The sequence below is a fragment of the Pseudopipra pipra genome, chromosome 2 (assembly GCF_036250125.1).
Source record: "Pseudopipra pipra isolate bDixPip1 chromosome 2, bDixPip1.hap1, whole genome shotgun sequence".
NCBI classification, from domain to species: domain Eukaryota; kingdom Metazoa; phylum Chordata; class Aves; order Passeriformes; family Pipridae; genus Pseudopipra; species Pseudopipra pipra.
The window spans coordinates 28,821,946-28,839,039 of NC_087550.1; the positions used below are offsets into that span (position 1 = coordinate 28,821,946).

The following is a 17,094-nucleotide window of genomic DNA, read 5'->3' on the forward strand; positions in this document are numbered from 1 at the left end:
TGGAATAAGGGACCCCTCTGCTCTTCCTGTCTAACGCTGTGCTTGTCTTACCATCACGGAGAATCTGGAGAGCAGCATCCCCGGCTCGGCTGTCCCAGCAGCTGCTCCTGCACTATCCGTGGACTCCCCACAACCCAGGGCTCTAGGGGGAACTCATTTTCCACAGCGGAGGAGGGGCAGGAGTCACCAACCCATCCCCCTTTATCTCATCTTCCTCCATCCCTCCTCCTCCTCCTCCTCGTCCTTCCCTGAGCCGCTGCCGGCTGGGGCCCGGTGCCAGCCGTGGGGGTCCCTTCGCTGTCTCTCCGGTGAATCCCGGCCTGGGAGGAAGAGGAGGGGTGGGGGCGGGAGCCGCGGCTTCGCGGGGGACCGGGAGGGAGCCCGAGTCCTTCTCCATGGCGAGGCCGGGGGAGAGGAAGCTCCCGAGGAGGGAACCCGGGAGCTGACTCAGCGGAGCAGTGCAGCATGTTTTCCCGGGAGCACGGCTTCCCTGCCGGAGCCTGCGGAGGGTAAGTACCGGGACCGGGAGTGGTGCCGGCGGCCGCGGGGCCTGGGGCCCTGCCTTTCCCGGGCAGCCTGGGGACGGGGCAGGGCAGCGGCTGCCGGCGCTTGGGGCGCAGTGCTGGAGCAGCAGGAAGAGCCCTCGCGGGTTGCCTGGAAGGGCGGAGGGCCGAGGAGGGGTAAGGCGATGGCTGTGCCCCGGCCCAGCAGGTCCGGGTCTGGCTGTGGGCCCGGCGCTCCCTCTTCTCTCCCACCCCCCTTCCCTCCCTCCCTCCCGGACGCGCTCTGGCCGGGGGGACGCAGGCGATGAGGTGACATACATCAAGAGGGTGCTCCTCTCCCTGGAGGGAAAGAGGGAGGCTCGGCGGGCTCTTCTGCAGCCCTAGGAATGGGGAAGCTCTCCGGTTGGGACTTCTCATGAGCTGGGAGTGTGAGATAAATTTCCCTCTAGAGTTATCCTTTCTCCTGCCCCGCGGGGCAGTACCTCACGGGCAGAGAGAGCTGGCTGGGTTCTCCCGGCCCTCCCGATACCCTGCCCATCTCCTTTGTGGCTGCACGAAGACCTGAGCAGAGGGCATGGGCAGCCCACGAGTGGGAACAGCGGCCTCCACGCGAGGGGCAGGACCTGGGGGGAGTGTGGCTGGAAGTGAGGTTCCTTACTGGAAGTCGGGGTCTACGAGCAGAAAGTTTGTGACCACCTGAGAGCAAACCACATCTCATCCGTAGTGGTTGTTTCCTTTTCTTAGTTCTGTCTCAGTAATTCCTTCTCTTGAGTTTTATGAATCTGCGTGTAAGCAAATTTCAAAGCTGTACAGGTGCTTGAGAGTGGGGCTATTCGTGTCATGTTTTCAGCTGTCTTCACTGTATACCTAACAGTCATATTTGGTAGACTAAGTGTGTCTCTATAAGGGAGAGATAAGAGAGAAAGAGCAGAAGCTGTTGCTCATGAGAAGTGGTTGCTCAGAATTTTCCTTGTGAGTATTTCAGGCCTGCTTTTGTTTCACATTACCTTCAGTTCTAAATTGCCTATCCCTTCTAGTGAGGAATTTAAAAAACATATTAGTGTCTCACTATCCTATCAGGCTGTGACACCAGTTATTTTATTGACTGTCATTCCATAGATAGCTGCAAATCATGCTGTAGTGTTTCTCTTTCTGGAAGGCTTCCAGATTAGCTGAAGTATTTACAGTAGCTATGCACCTGCTTCCCTGTGAACTTCCAGGAAACGAGTTACCTGAGGATTTGGAGCACTTGTCTTTTAGAGTGCAACAAATCCCCTTTACCTCTGGAATACTTATGAAAGGATGTATGAAATTCTGTCAAGTCCAATTTGTATTTTTCTTAGAACAAATATTTGCATTGACTTGGTTCTTGAACTGGCTCAGCTATAGCAGATAGTGACAATTTTGAGAGCTGTATAGAGGGATCTCTGTATCAGGACTGAAATGATGCTGCAAGACAGGAAATATAGGGCATGAGCAGAGTTCTGTGTGTGTGGAGATAGAGGTCTGCAAAGGTGCTTCCTGCACTATTTCAGAATTGAGAGTGGAGTCTTTGGCAGTGGATCAGCAGTACCTATGTTTAGTTTGGCTACCCACTTGAAATTAATGCACTGGTTAATGTCACTAGCAAAATCCTGGTTTAGACTTCAGCATTTTCCAGGCCCTTTGCTTCCCCTAGTTGCCATTTCCTAAAAATAAAGCTTCAGCAAGTATACATTTGCAAATAAATATTCCACTCCCAGATTGCAGAATTGCTTTTCTTTCTCAAAAGGATGATATTCTTCTTTTCTGTGGTCAAAGAGTTTGAAGTTCCAATTTGAAAAGAAGTATGTTGTCTTTCTTTAATAAAGGTCAGTGCTTTTCATTCCAGAAGTTAAAAATTCACAAGTAGATTTTCAAGCAGTAGTTATAATGGCCCCATATTTTTGTGATATTTTATAAAAGATAACCTAAAATTCAAGTAATCCTCCTGGATTTCTAAAGTCTGTTGACACATTCCTAATCTGGGATAATTACAGAATTTTGAACATCTCTAAATGTATGGTAAGACTGGTGATTTTGGTCTCTCCTGGACTCATTTTGACAACAGAACTGTACTAGGATTCAACAGTAAAGGAGAAGTTGCTGCACAAAGTTCTCCAGTCAGTCCAAACTATAGAGATGAATTTATGGTGAGAGAACAGGGGCAGTACTGGTCAGAGTGATCTCATGTAGGAACTGCCAGATTTCCATGATGCAGGTGTGTATTTAACTCTTCACTGGATGACTCAGCGTTCAACCCAGTGACATGCCAAAGAAAACACTGTAGCATGCAACAAGGCCCCAGTTGCACAAAAAGTTCAACTATTACATTTCTTTCTGAAAATGAGAATTTATCAAATTAAGCTCTTATCCTTTTAGGGCTCACAGAATAAAAACTTCAGGTTTTTAAAAGAAACAATGAAAATCCTTCATGTACTGCCTTGGACATATATTTTGCTTATCCCAAATATGCTTCAAGTAAATGAATAAGATGATGAATAAAGCATGTATTAGTATAATATTAATATTCATTTAAAATATATTTGCCATCAAATTATTTCAATATTTATTTGGGGTTGTCAAGACTAACTCCTACATCTTCCCTCCCAGATATTTTATGGCTTTAATCTCTAGATGCATTACACAGATCTCTCTCATCTCCAGTTTCAGGATGTGGGATGGAAGCATTGTGTTACTTTGTGTGGATGAGCCTATATGCAAGTTACATGATGCCATTGGGCCACTAAAATAAATTGGGAATTGTCAGAGCGTTATGCTTCTTGGAGCTTGTGATAGAGTAGCTTCATGATTACAGAAATATGTTGTACCTCCATACAACAGGGAATGCAGCCACTGGTTTCAAAGCAAGAGTCTGCATGACTTACAGATACTGATCTCTTAGAATGGAAGCTGTAGCAGTCATGCATCTAATAGCTAGAGGATAGCAATTCTTGATTGCATAATATGATTATTATATGCATTATATGATGATTATATGGCCAGTGACGAGTGGTGTCCCTCAGGTCTCTGTCTTGGGACTGGTGCTCTTTTATATCTTTATCAATGGCATAGACAGTGGGATCGAGTGCACCCTCAGCACATTTGCAAAAGAAGCAGAGCTGAGCAGTACGATTGACACAACAGCAGAAAGGGACCATCCAGAGGGACCTGGACAAGCTCGAGAAGGGGTCCCATGGGACCCTTGTGAAGTTCAACAAGTTCAAGTGCAAGGTGCTGCACCTGGGTCAGGGTGTACAGACATGAGTACACAAGAATAGTATGTATGTCTTTTAAACTACAGTGGATTATTTGTGTTGCTTTTTATTTTCCCTTCTATGAAATCAAATAAAGTGCTGCTGCTGCTTGTACACACTACTGCTCCAGCAGGGGCCATAGTAATAATGTATTTTCCATAGCAGGTGGGCAGGCAAAAGCCCATCTAATCTCCACGCTGGCTTTACTAGCAGTGGTAACACAGAACCGTGCCTCCATCTCTCCTGCAGGCTGTATCAGTTCTGATCTCACACCATCTCTGTTATGCCCCTGTCTTGGAGACTAATACCCAGGCTGTGGCAACTGGGGCTGTCCTTTAGATGCTGATTTTGGTGATATGCTGATTTTGGTGATATTTCAGAACTTTCATCTCTTTTAATACGGTCAAAATCTGAACACAAAGCTTCTTGTGAGACCTTCTTGTGATTCTTTAGTCTGCTGCAAATCCATGATGGAAGAGGAACTTGGCAAAGAAAGACCATTCAGCACTTACATGACAGTTGTGAAGAAAATATTGTGTGTGAACAGAGACAGAGCATTCAGGGCCAGAAGATTTTTGCTGTTATATCGAGGATGTTTGCAGGCGGTAAGTAGTAATATCTCAGGGATTCTCACAGGAAATGACAGCTTCCTCATAGGTAAGAAATGGCCTGGGGAGAGGAATAGTAAGCAGAAGGCAAAGGAGACACTGCAGGCAAGCACTGGCATCTTGAATTCTCTAAGTGTTAAAACTTTCTTCTTCTTTTTTTTCTTTTTCCTTTTACTCTCTCTGTTGCAGGAGGTCTGAGGAGGTAGCGCGGTGCTTCAGCAATGTTGTAGACTCTCCCACTGAAGGCTTTCCATGTGCCCTCACTCCGGCTGTCCCCAACAAGGTAAAAGCAGTCTGTGTTCCTCTGGCTCAGGGTTGGAGTGTGCTTTGAACAAAAGTTATGTGTGCAGAAGGAATGACTGAAATCAAGCTCATGTGAAGCATGTCTTACAGCTGTAGTTGCCTACTTCTGTGAGAATCCTAAACTTTTTCATTTAAACTGTTCTTATGCCATACTGTATCAAGTCAGTGTGACCCGTTGAAAGAGAGAAATTCCTGATACCTGTCTGACCAGGTTTCAGGCCAAGCTTTTGCAACACAAGCTGAAGACAATTTGGCCAGTTGTTTTGCCCATGCTATCAATTCTAAGGAAGAACAATTCCATCATGTCTTTGGTGAGCAAGTAGTTTCCTTGCCAGAACATGGAAGGAACTGTTGGCTTCTTCAATATCTGAGATACGACAGAAGATAATGTTAGCTTCTTCAAATGTTAAATTATTTTCCCCTCTTGTCTTTTCCTTTTCAGACTGTGGACTTGTTTGAGATGATTGAAAAAATGCAGGTAAGGAGAAGTAATTCTGTAAAGTTTTGGGATCTCTTGATTTTTCATAGCCAAACAAATAAGCAGCTGCCATTTGTCCTGTCACTTCACTCCCAGTGCCCTTTAATTTGGGTTTGCAGAATGTTTAGGTCTTCTGGGCTCAAGCTCCTATGGCTGCTCTTCAATGGGATATCAAAAGCGTTTTTCTGTGTTTGTTTTTTCCAACCAGCATGATGGAAGCAATAGACACAGATTATTATAATTCTGTATGTTCTTTGTGGAAGTGTGATTCTGAGAGAAAATCAAAGCTGCATTAAGGTATCTCTGTCATCTTCTTCAGAAAACTGTGTTTCTGCTGGGTAGCAGGTACTATTGACAGGTGATTAATTGGTTGTTGACCTAACTGCGTTTAGCAAGGTCAAACAGTTTAATAAATAACTATGGTAGGCCCTGTCTTTAACTTGTGCAAGATAGAAGGACTCTGCCTTAATTCTTATATGGAAATAGGTGCATTTAGTTGCATATATTATGTTATAAAATTAAAATAGGGCAGAGTTAGGTTTCTCTGCCTTTTAACTTATCAAATAAAGAAATAGGAGTATAACAGTATGTTATATGTGTTAAATATATAACAATGAAGTCTTTAAATTTTTCACGTTGTGTGTTCTCAGAGCATCCTTGCAAGCTGCCAGTATTTTCCCTGAGTGGTGCACCTTCTTTAAAATGCTGTGCTTAACCTTGACCTGGCATAACACACAACATGGCACATAACTCCTGCCTTTTATTATGTGCAGGAATTAAACTTATCAAAACCAATTAACTTATTTTCTGGCATTTGGGTGATCAAATTACGAGTATGAGGAAAATACAAGACTTCAGTGGGACCATAAAGGTGAGGAGGTGAAAGGTAGCAGCAAAATGCTGAATATAGATTATGAGGCTGAGGTAGTATTTGGCAGACCAGAAAGGAAGAGGGAGGGAGGGAGGGGCTGAAGATATATCTGCTATATATTCATGTTAGACAGACACAGGCCTTGTAACCACTGTACTGACATTCAAACTATATTTGGGGTCTATTCTCAGTGATTTAGAATTACAAGCTCTGTAAGTGTGCCTGGCTTATTTAACTCTGTGCTGGAAAGTAAGCTTGAGCATGCAGTGCTGCTTCAGTTCAAGCACATGTTAAAAGGTATGACAGTCCTTTCCAAGCCTTTTGAAATATGTTTAGAGAAGAGTCACTAGCAGATATCTCTTACTGGAAGACTGTTGCTTAAGATTCTCAGTGTTTCTGGCTCCTAGTTTACCATATGAAAAGTCTCTGACTGGATTTGCACTCCTTTAGTTAGATAACAGGAACCTGATAAGAATTTCCAACATATGCAGGCTGCTTAATTTTGCATCTGTATTGTTGTCTTAGCTGCCCATTGTTAAGACTGTATAGTAGTTTGTTTTTTTCTAATTTAGTTTGTTTTGTCATCTGACTTGCACTAGGAGAACTAGTATCTGCTGTGTAAGCATGACAAAAGTTTTTTGAAAGAAGAGAGATGTTTTCCAAAAGAAAAAACTCCCCTGATATTTTGTTTTTATATTTGTTGTGATCTTTCTTTGTATTTTTACTAATTTATTATTTATTCTTTTTGGGTTTTTTTTGGTTTCTTCTTCCATTTGACTGTGACAATCCTTTAGATTTGTTGAATCAATCTTGAAAATGAAATGTGGGATTTTCGTTAACAGTCAAAGTGAGTAAAAGGCAAAGCAAGAGACTTGAACATTTCTCTTGTAGAATAACAGCAGCAAAGCTACAGGATAGAATTGATTTTTGAGTATTTTAACAGTTTGGAGGCTAATTGTATTACTGACAATTAGCATAGCCATTTTGCATTGTGTGTGATGAATTAACAGGTAAAGTTGTGCTCTCTTTTTAAACTGAAACAACCCCCAAGATCTGGGAGAGAAGTTTGCCTTTTTTTTTCCTTTCTTTTTTTCTTTTCAATTTTAATTGGACTTGGAAGTAAATGGGCTATTGGCCACTTTATTCCATGCCTCCAGATGTAGTGAAGTCACAGTAAACACTTTAAGGACACATAGGAATATGTTGTTCCTAGATTGCTTTGCAGTGCAAGTAGTTGAAAAACATGGACGTTTTATTTCAACCAATAAAACCAGATTTTTCACATCTTCACATTTGCATAGCCAGTCCCTCTTCACTTAACTGCTTTTGTTTGCTACCTCTGTTCTGCATTATTTTTTGGTTTCCACATATTTTTCAGTCTTCTTTTCTCACAACTACCTTCATGTTTTTTCCCTGTATCCCCTTTTGTATCCAAGTTGTCTGTTTTGAACTAGTCCCCTCCAGACACCGCTCTTTCCCCATAAAAAACGTCTGTGACTGTAGCATTGTTATGCCACGTTGGACCTGACTCTGGATTTGGACAGTTTCTTCTCTGCCATTCATTCTCTCATTTTGCTCAGGCCAGGTGTTTCCCCTGTACAAGACCTTGGGAATATCAGATTCCCAGAATGATCCTGTCTTCAGTAGGGTACCCAGGGAAACAGTGAGGGAAAGCCTTTCCTTAAAGGCAGTACTGCAAGCCAAACTGGACCAAATCAGAAGAATATCTCAACCAGTGGCTGAGACTGCTGTAGTTTATGCCTTTCCCTTTCGAGGAATGACAGTGATCATCAACAAATTGGTCTGCCCATGATCTGACACTTCCAACAACTTGTGCTGTGTATTTCCGCAGTCCTGGTTACCCTTTAAAATAAAGCTTTGGACTGTACAGCCCATGGCTCCATTAGATCTTTGCCAGTATTTTAAGCTTCACTCTAAAGGAGAGGTTGGTAGCTTTAGACCTATGTCTTCTACTATCAGGCTAGCAGGAGGTCCCTTAACAGTGCAGGGTCATGGAATGTGCTGGTACATTCCTCTGCTCTCTATAGAGGCTCTGATACAACAGCAGCTCCTTTATCAGGAAGTTTTCCCTCGGGCCTTGCTGCAATATTGGTCTCCTACCAGGACCTCCTTTGAAACTGGAAAGTTTTTGCAGCTATCAGATCTGCCAAAAATGTCAAGGAAGGGGAGACAAATATTAGAAAATTGCAGTTTCCCAATCTCCATTTCCATGTGCAGAAAGCCCATGGTGCACAGTAAGTTTGTGCCAGTACTTTCCACAGTTAGTTGCAGAAGGCTGTGGCTGCTTTGTACCTATGTATGCCCTGGTAATTTGTTGTTCATTTTGACTGCTGTATACCAGAATCACAATTCAAAACAGGTCTTCTGAAGTTTCCCTATGAAAGGTTCCAAGCTGGTATTTGTTTAGAATCCTTTGTTGAAAACACAAATGAAAAAAATTTTTTTTTTTTTTGAGGGCAGGGGGGTGGTGGTGGTGGTATAACTCTCTCAAAGCTCAGCTTTTATAGTTTGATCCTGTGTCACCCTGTAGATACTATTCAAAGCTTCTTTCTCCTAATACACTTAAGGAAATCAATTTCGTTTTCAATTTTGTTGTCTGCTGATTGTTCCTTGGGTGCTTTATTATGTTTCTGTATTTAACCAACTAAAATTTGTTGTTACTTCTCCTTTTTGTGATTGAACTCAACTTCAAACTTAGGAAGAAGGACCTCATGCATCTATTACTAGTTTTCCTTACCCTGGAGTTTAGCCATACTGTTTTACTTCTGTTTTTTCCTAAGAGTTTTTTAAAGATGTTAAGCATCTTTAGGAGCTCAAAGTCTGGCTCCTCGTCATTTCATTAAAGTTTAGCTTTTTTATGGCTCATTTTTATATTCTTTTAATAACCTTTCTCATTTTTCCAAAATCTCATTTTTATGTGAAATAGATATGTTAGGGATTGTTTCCTTTTTTTTTCTTTTGTTGCTCCTGCAAGGAGCATCCTGATTATTAATAATCCTCAATGTAAGGTTGCTATTTCTTAATGTCAGTGTTGTTGCTATGCTAGCAGTTTTTGCACCCTATACAGCTGGAGCATTGGCCCAAAACTTTTGTTCTGGAGCCTCCTAAGTTTCCACTGTAGAGCTCCTCTGAGATTTACCTATTTCTACCAGAATCTCATTTAAAAGCTAGTTCCACTGTAGAATACATAAATAGGCATACCTGTTACAAATCACATCCTGCTTATTTTCAGAACAAAGTCGAGAGCTGCCTATCCTGTCTGGAATCCCTGATTAGCCGCTCCATTAAGCAGTCGCTGATGGTGTATAAAAATGTAGTCTCAGCATCATGTTCTGGTATGAGAGTTACAAGATTTAGGTGGCAGTAGTTGAATATTCATGTATCGTGTGTAAGAGAAAGCTTCAACTTAAATCCTGGTTTTCAGCTTCCTATCCAGCAATGCCAATTTTGGCTCTTATTCTTCAGTCTGTGATGGCAACTTGGACTATGGCCTGTTGACCCCCCGTATCTTTTTGGCTTCTTCTGTTCTGGGCCTGTGCTCTGTGTTGGGGCTATCCTCAATAAAATTTTCCTATTCTCGTATGCTTCTGCTGCAGAGGTGTGGTGGAAGTGAGCTCCTTTGCCATGGTGAGAAGGCAGAGGATGGAATAGCCTTAAAGAAAGAGAACCAAGTCTGGATGCCAGCTCCTGATTCAGGAAGAAACAGGCATTCAGTAGCCTTTTGCCTTGCAATTCCAACCCACCTTGTGGTAATGGTGCCTGGGAAAGCAGATGTACATGGTTTCTCTATGTGGCTCCTTTTTGCCTTCAAGAGTCTCTTGCACTAGTCAAATGTTTGGATGGAGAGCAGCTCTGATTTTCTGCCTTACCTCCAAGAGATGGATTTGTTCCCATATGTGGATGGAAGGAAGGCACATGAGCTGCTTGATAAGAAAAGGGCTTCTTGTTTAACTCTAATGCTCAAAACAAGTGTTTTTTACTTCCCTGAACCTTGCTTTGAGGCTCTCTATGCTTTGCCTGAGAATATCTTCAAGGGAGAAGGAAAAATAGAACAGGAAAGAATGATTGGAAATACTGTTCTTTTGTGTTCTGTCTTTACCTCTTCCACTTTTTTATATTGCTTCAGATAGGAAATAAAGTAGCTAGAAGAGATTAGAGTAGCATATAGGATAATCAGTTTGGGAGATTGCTTTTGATATCTCTGAACTTTCTGCTTTTTAAGAGATGTAAGTTTGGGGGTAGCCTTTCAGTTTTAATGTCAAACTAGGGGACTGGCCAAGTTCTAGCTTTCCTGCTCTTTTTTTATTCAAACTTCCAAACTTGCATGAAATAGAAGATTATGTAGATAGACAAAATATGCATATTAAGTATATGGAGAAGGACACAGAGGGTAAGGGAAACAGACCTGCTAAAATATAGGATTCACTGTCTATGACTTTATGTTTCCAGGGGAGTCGTCTGGATGAACAAAGATGTTCCCTTCCAGCTCCTCTCAAGGTCAGGCCAAGTCATTGTTGCCTCTTAATTTGCTGAGAATGGCAGATAATTACTGACCTGGCTTGTAGTGTATTTTCATCTTGGATGAACAGGGAGTCTACAAACATCCCAAGAACACATAGATGCTTGCCTTTTTTTTTTCTTTTTTTTTTCCTCATTGCTGCGCAAAAGGGTGAAACTGTGTAGCTGAAGTAGAATTAACACTTCCCTTTTTCTAATTTAATGGTTCCAATAAGTGTTTATTATTATTGGCAGTCTTAATTTTGCCTAAGTAATTTCTTAAATTTAGTCAATATAACAGCTATAATAATATCCATGAAACCAGATTGCATTTATTTCAGTAGTCTGCTTGAAGACACATAGAGATACTCTAGAAAACTGGTCCATTTTGCTCAATATTAGGACAATAAGGACAGATTCCCATCTTTAAATCCGCAACTCTTCCTCTCCATTTCTTCAGTCTCAGCTCAGGCTCAGTAAACTTAAAATCAAACTTGACCTTGATTTTAATCTTGGAATAACCTTTTAAAAAAACCACTTAGAGAATTGATACAGCTCAGTTCTGACAGAGATAGTCAGTGATCTTTGTGGTGATGGAAGAGGCATCCACTTGGCATAAAATGGATTAGATACTGTTCCTCTTCCCTCAGTCATGCCTCAGCACCTGTGGTTGTATGCCACAGATCTAGCAATGGAGATGACACAACCTCAGTCTCACTGTAAATAACAGTACTGTTTCTACTATTCCTGCTGTCATCTCTGTCTGCAGAAGAACAGCAGCTGTCTAACACTGTGTGGAAGGAAAAGAGAGATACTGACTCCTCTAACCACATTGAATTTGCCTATAGTTTGGCTACTTCCACATTTTGCATGCCTATATTCTGTGGTTTCAAGGAGGAGGGTGGGTAAAATCTGACTCCTAAATTTGTTGTTCTCAAAGTTCTATATTACAATGCTGAGACCTTGGAAATGGAGTCTAACCTATAATCCTGAAATGAAGCTCTAAAGATGATCTAGGGAAGAATGGAAGCTGAGAGCACAGCTTGCACCATCATGAGCGCATAACACTTTAAAAGATGTTACATGCTTTTGCTAATGGTCTCTTCTGATTTCAGACAGAAGAGGAGTATATTCCTTACCCCAGCATCCATGAGGTGAGTTAGTACTACTCTCCATGAGGTGAGTTAGTACTACTCTCCACTGTTTTCCCTTGGACTTTATTGGTTTTTCAGCTTATTGGCCTTCCAGCTTATTGGTGTGTGGGTTTTGATGCTCTCCGTCCTTCTGAATAGGTATTACAGAAAGGGTGGCCATATCCTCTCATTATCTTACCCCAGTTTGGGGGCTACTGGATTGAAGGGACCAGCCACAACCTGTCCAGCTTGAGTCCAACTCTGTCTGATGTACCCTTTCCCTGGAGTGGTAAAGTGAAACTGGAAAGTGACCCTACAGCCAAGCTGTACCGCAAACATTTTCTGGGAAAGGTAAGGGTGACCTTCAGAGCCTTCTTTTCAGCCTCAAGACTGAAATGTTTCTCAAGCTTTTTCTGATGGACTTAGAGATGACTGCAGAGCTGCTCCATTTCAGTTCCTTGTGATGCCTTGAACTAGTGTAAATAAAGTACATACTGTGGTACGGCCTGTAGTATGTTAAGTTGGTTCTATCTCCTTGTGAAATGTGGAAATGTGCATCATCCTGTGCATTAATAGAAGAGAAAGATTTGCACAGGAAATTACTATATTTGGTTAAGAAGCTATTTTGAGGCTCCTGTACAGATACCAACCTTGGGATGACAAGGGGAAAACAGTGTAATAAAATTGGAAATGGAGATGGTATTATTTCAGAGGGGACTTCACCACTGACAGTGCAAGCCTCTCAGTAGGAAGAAAAATGGTCTGTTTTCCTCAGTGTTTGGTCATCATAGAATGTGTATGATGAAACTGGAATGTGTGTTTTATAGTTGTTGATTTAAGTGAGCGTAGTGGTTTGGTTTTTTAGGCCTTCCTGGTAATCAGGTCAGAACTAGGAAGTGGCCATGTTCCCAGTAGTACCTACGATTTTTTTACATAAGCTAAAGTATAAATAAGATGGGAGAGAAGCTGCTTCCTCTCTTCCCTTCCGGCAAGGTTTGGAGACAGCAGACTCCCATGGCTGGTCTCACTCCTGTGGGGGAGCTGAGGCCTGGCCGGGCCTACGGGGCCTGTTGTTTCTGCCGATCTGGGGTCCGGTAGCATGGCGGCGGTGTTGAGTGCGATTGTGCTACGTCAAGGAAAGTATTAAGGTTTTCTTTGGCTAGTTCTTTATTGAGTGTATATACCTGTTTTTTCATTTTTTTTTGTTTTGTTCCTTTTCCCTTTCCCGCTTTTGGGTTTTGTTTTTGTTTTTTTTTCTTATGTGTATATAGTTTTTGTAATTGCATATAAATGTAATATAAGTGTAAATGTATTTATATATTGCTTTAGCTCTCTTATTTCGGTTCTCTTGGTTTTTTTTCTTTTCCCTTGGTTCTGGTGGGGGAGAGCTCTTGCGGTGGGGTTTGGGGACTTGGCAGGGAGCCAGCTCCAAACCACCACAGTGAGTTTGGTGCTAAATGCTCCTTGACTTAAAAAAATTCAATTTGACACACAGGGAAACAGAGCTTGGCCTCATAAAGTGTATGTTTGCTGGCTGGCCGTTAAGGTCCATCTGGGTTGGCCTACTTAGTGAGTTGGTTGATTACCAGACTGGATCTAAGGATGATATTAGCCATCAAGAACAAGTGAGAACAACCCATGATCTCTTCTGAGATTCAGTTCATAGCATAAAGAGATAAGAAAGCCTGACAGGTGTACTCATGCTGCTTACTCAGTGATCTCCCTCAATGACTGCACAGTGAGTTCAAAAACAGAAATAGGTAGAGCTTTGAGCAGGTCCCCAGCACTAGTTGTGCTTGTGTAGTACGCAACTCTGAAAACTGATATTAATATAATTTATAAGTACTTAGGAAAAAAAAGAAAGCCTTCCTGGAGACTTCCTTTCAAGACTGGCAGATTTGCTGTGCAATCTGTTAATGGACATTTATCCTGCAACCTTCTGGAAGCTTTCAGTATGCCAACTGTAATTATTTTTATGTCATGTTGAATTTGGGGTTGTGCTTGAAGGCTTCCAGAGACAGATAGCATGAGAGGCAAATTGGGATATGATTTTTTCAATCTGATTGTAGGATTCACTGCTGACCTGATACCACAAAACAGTTGAGGTTGGAAGGGTCCTCTGGAGCTCATCTTGTCCATACTCCTGCTCAAGCAGGGCCATATTATCATTGTTCCTTGCAAGTGAGATCCAGGATTCCCTGTATCATCAGACTTTGCATTTGCAGAGTGAACAACCATCAGTGCCTCAGTACTACAGAAAATCTCCTCTCTCCTATATTATTCCTACTCTAGTGTCCAGTGTTTTATTCTTTGCCTTAATTGATATGAATGTGTGTCTGTGTTTAATTAAACATGCACGTTTTTGAGCAAGCCAGTGTCAGAAAAGAACAGGGTGAACAGGGCTCTTGTCATAGAAAAGTCTTCCTAATAGAAAACTTTACCCAATGGTTTAAGGGCTTAGGTAAGGAGGGAGCTCAGAGCTTTTTCTCTAGATGAGTATTTCTTCAGTGCAAAGTTTGTGATACCATTGATTTTGGTTCTGTGTGGATTGGGTCCTTTTCTTGCTGAGAACATGGGAAGGTTATTTCAGCGATGTCAAGAAAGTTCTCTTTCAAACTTTAAATAATGGCAAACAGTTCTTAGCTGAAGAAGAGTCCAAAAGCATCATGTGGTGGGAGAGGCACAGCCAAATGGTTCAGGGAATATCCTTTAGAAAAGGTGGGAAATTAGAGCATTTGTGTGGTATTGCAAACTTAATATGCATGTCTGTGTTATGCATGGGTGTGCATATACAGGTCACTCTGACAATTCTTTTGACTCTTTTGCAGAACCTTTTATAGCAGACTCTCTAAAACAACCTTCAAAAAAAGCGGTAGGACACACAAGCCATAGCTCAGTTCCTTTTCTTTGCATCATGGTCTGTATTTTATATGATGATTACACAGTAAGATTTATTCTGCCTGTAGGAAGAAGGCTGTAAAACCTTATGTCTTATACTTTGGGAATAATTCCATGTCTACTTTGTTTTCCAAAGCTATAATAAAGAGAAGTAGCCTGAAGCCAGGAGGGATTTAATAAAGGTATACATTGGAACTGCCAGTCAAAGAAACTTAGGGTGCAGTTTGACAAGTGCTTGAGGCTGGCAGTGCTGATGAGAGAAGCTTTCTTGCCATGCATTCCTGTGTTTCTCCATTAGGTTGTCCTTTCTTCATGCTGGTTAAAGTACTGTTGCTGCAGATGGCAGATGTCTTAATAGCTTTATAACTTCTGAGGCAAACTGTCAGTTAGTCTTTTCCCTTGGACCCATGGAAGAGACTTAATTCTTTTCACAGAGATCTGTTTGAAATCCAAACCTTCCTTTCAGACTGCATTAAATGTTACAGAAACCGCTTCTATGACTGAACAAATTTGTACCTATATATAGGTCATCTCAGCTCCAGGGTATCTTGTCACCACTGAGAATCTTCAGTATTAACCATAAAGTCTTCTGATGGTTCATCTCTTAATATCAGGACAGCTAATGATAAATGCTGTTGTCCATTGAAGGACTCGGAGTCTGCCTTCTGTTGCCTATGTGTTTTTACAGAGAAAGAAAATCACAGAGGAAAAAGAAAATCGTAATGAGGAAATTACAGGTTTATACATACGTACGATTACTCAGATCTCAGTTTAAAACCCAGGCTTACATTCAGGATCAAGTTACACAGCCAGAGCAGCTTTGAAAAAAAATCAGTTATTTTAAGACTTCCACTAATTCTGGTGCCCATTCCGCTGTGAAGATTGCACCGTTTTGTGTAGCCCTGTTATGTTGCCTACAGAGCTGATACCCCGGTCTCCAAAACAACTCAGATCTCAAATTGTCAAATCTGCTGGGGTGTGGCTTAGAAGTCTCACCAAAAGAAATCTTTATTTCTGGTCCTTGCAGCTCAGTGTTACTTTTGGCTGCAGCTAACTTCAGGTTTTGGCTCCTTGTCTTTTGCTCTGCCTTCTAGTCCTGACGTTTATTGGCATTGTGCCATATTTTTCCTTAACAGCCTGTCTTGGCCATCCACCCTAGCATATGACTTCTTTCATTTATGGGTTTTGATTCTAGACTTCAGCTGACCATTGAACATGCTTTTGTTTTGCTCCTTGAATCTGTCTATTCCTCAGCTACTCTGTCTTTCTGCCCTTGGTCTCAGTGACTACTGCACCTGATTCTTGTTCACATCCCAAAAATCTATTAGTATCCTGAAAGTCATGATCAGAAGAAATAAACTGTCCTTTGTGGCTTCCTTTGATCTCACCTTTTCTTCCCATGGACAGATAAGTTCAGTCACTATCATTGACTTGTGTGACAGATCACACTGAACTTGTGGGATTTGAACACTGCAGCTAGAGGCCATATTACTCTGCCTCTTTGCTGCTCTTTACTCACACTTTAACTTTTTCAGATCCTCTCATTTGATCAGCTGTGAAACCTTTTACCCATAAGTCAGTAGCAGGGCAGTTCTGGGTGTTGGTTTTTTCCTGTCCCAAAGAGGAAATGGGGACAATCATGTCTTTAATAATTAAAGAAGTTGGATAGCTTCATCTTCACATTGAGGTTCAGGGTAGTGATTGTAGTCTTAGTTATTCCGTTTTTTGTTTCACAGAGAGAATTGGTTCATGTCTGTTAACTTCAAGTTGGCTGTGTCCACTTAGATATCAGAGTATTTCACTAGATATATCTTTTTATTTCACAGTGAGTCAGAGCTATGACTAATACAAAAAAATGTGTAGACAGCAAAAGGCAGTCTCACCAGTGTATTGAGAGAGGTTCTGCAAGCCAGAACAGACCTTCTATATTTTCTATGCAAAAGGCTGAGGAAAGAACTGACAGACTAGCAACCATTTTGGATCAAATTACTCTTTGCTCCCATTGAGTTCTTACTAATCTGTTGTGTCTGGAGTATTCCTTTGACAGAACGTGTTTCAAATTGTGCAAGCTTTGACTGTACAACTGAATACAACTTACTGTCTCACTTTTCTGTTATGCATGAGGATGCTTTTATACAGTGCTTCCTGTGATGTTCCCTCTGAATCTTGCAATCCTGGTTACTGACTTCATTCTCCCTGGCCGTCTTGTCAGGTTGACTCTATCTTTGATTCTTGATGGCTGGTGGTAGAACAGCCCATTTGCATGGGAGCAGTGTTTTATCTCTCTCTTCCACTTAATTTGACAGTGACAAACACTTTGCAGTTAGGCTGAGGAGATCACTTCTACAAACCAAACAGCATAAAACCACTGGTATACACGAGGACAGAATCTGTACACACTGAAACATATGTGGAGTACTTTGAATATATCTTCCAAGTAAGTTGGTGATGGGTAACACCATCATTAGAAAGCACATCAACAAACAAGATAGTAGTTGGTGCCTCTT

The 17,094-nt window shown here is 41.7% G+C and overlaps 1 protein-coding gene across 11 annotated transcripts in view; it reads left to right on the forward strand.

Moving 5' to 3' along the window:
- Positions 1-17,094, forward strand: part of LOC135409328 (rap1 GTPase-activating protein 1-like) — a 45,723-nt gene that overhangs the window by 2,871 nt on the left and 25,758 nt on the right. For 4 of the 11 annotated variants that reach the window (XR_010428143.1, XM_064644686.1, XM_064644685.1 and 1 more), the window contains exons 1-6: positions 372-509; positions 4,576-4,669; positions 5,132-5,167; positions 10,509-10,556; positions 11,672-11,710; positions 11,849-12,040. Coding sequence is in view for 10 of the 11 variants with exons in the window: in XM_064644686.1 (XP_064500756.1) it covers positions 466-509; positions 4,576-4,669; positions 5,132-5,167; positions 10,509-10,556; positions 11,672-11,710; positions 11,849-12,040 (453 nt within the window). In the remaining variant the exon portion in view is untranslated. Of the gene's footprint in view, positions 1-371; positions 510-4,575; positions 4,670-5,131; positions 5,168-10,508; positions 10,557-11,671; positions 11,711-11,848; positions 12,041-17,094 lie in introns of those variants that run through there. The other 7 variants (XM_064644689.1, XM_064644692.1, XM_064644691.1 and 4 more) reach the window with 5 other exon arrangements.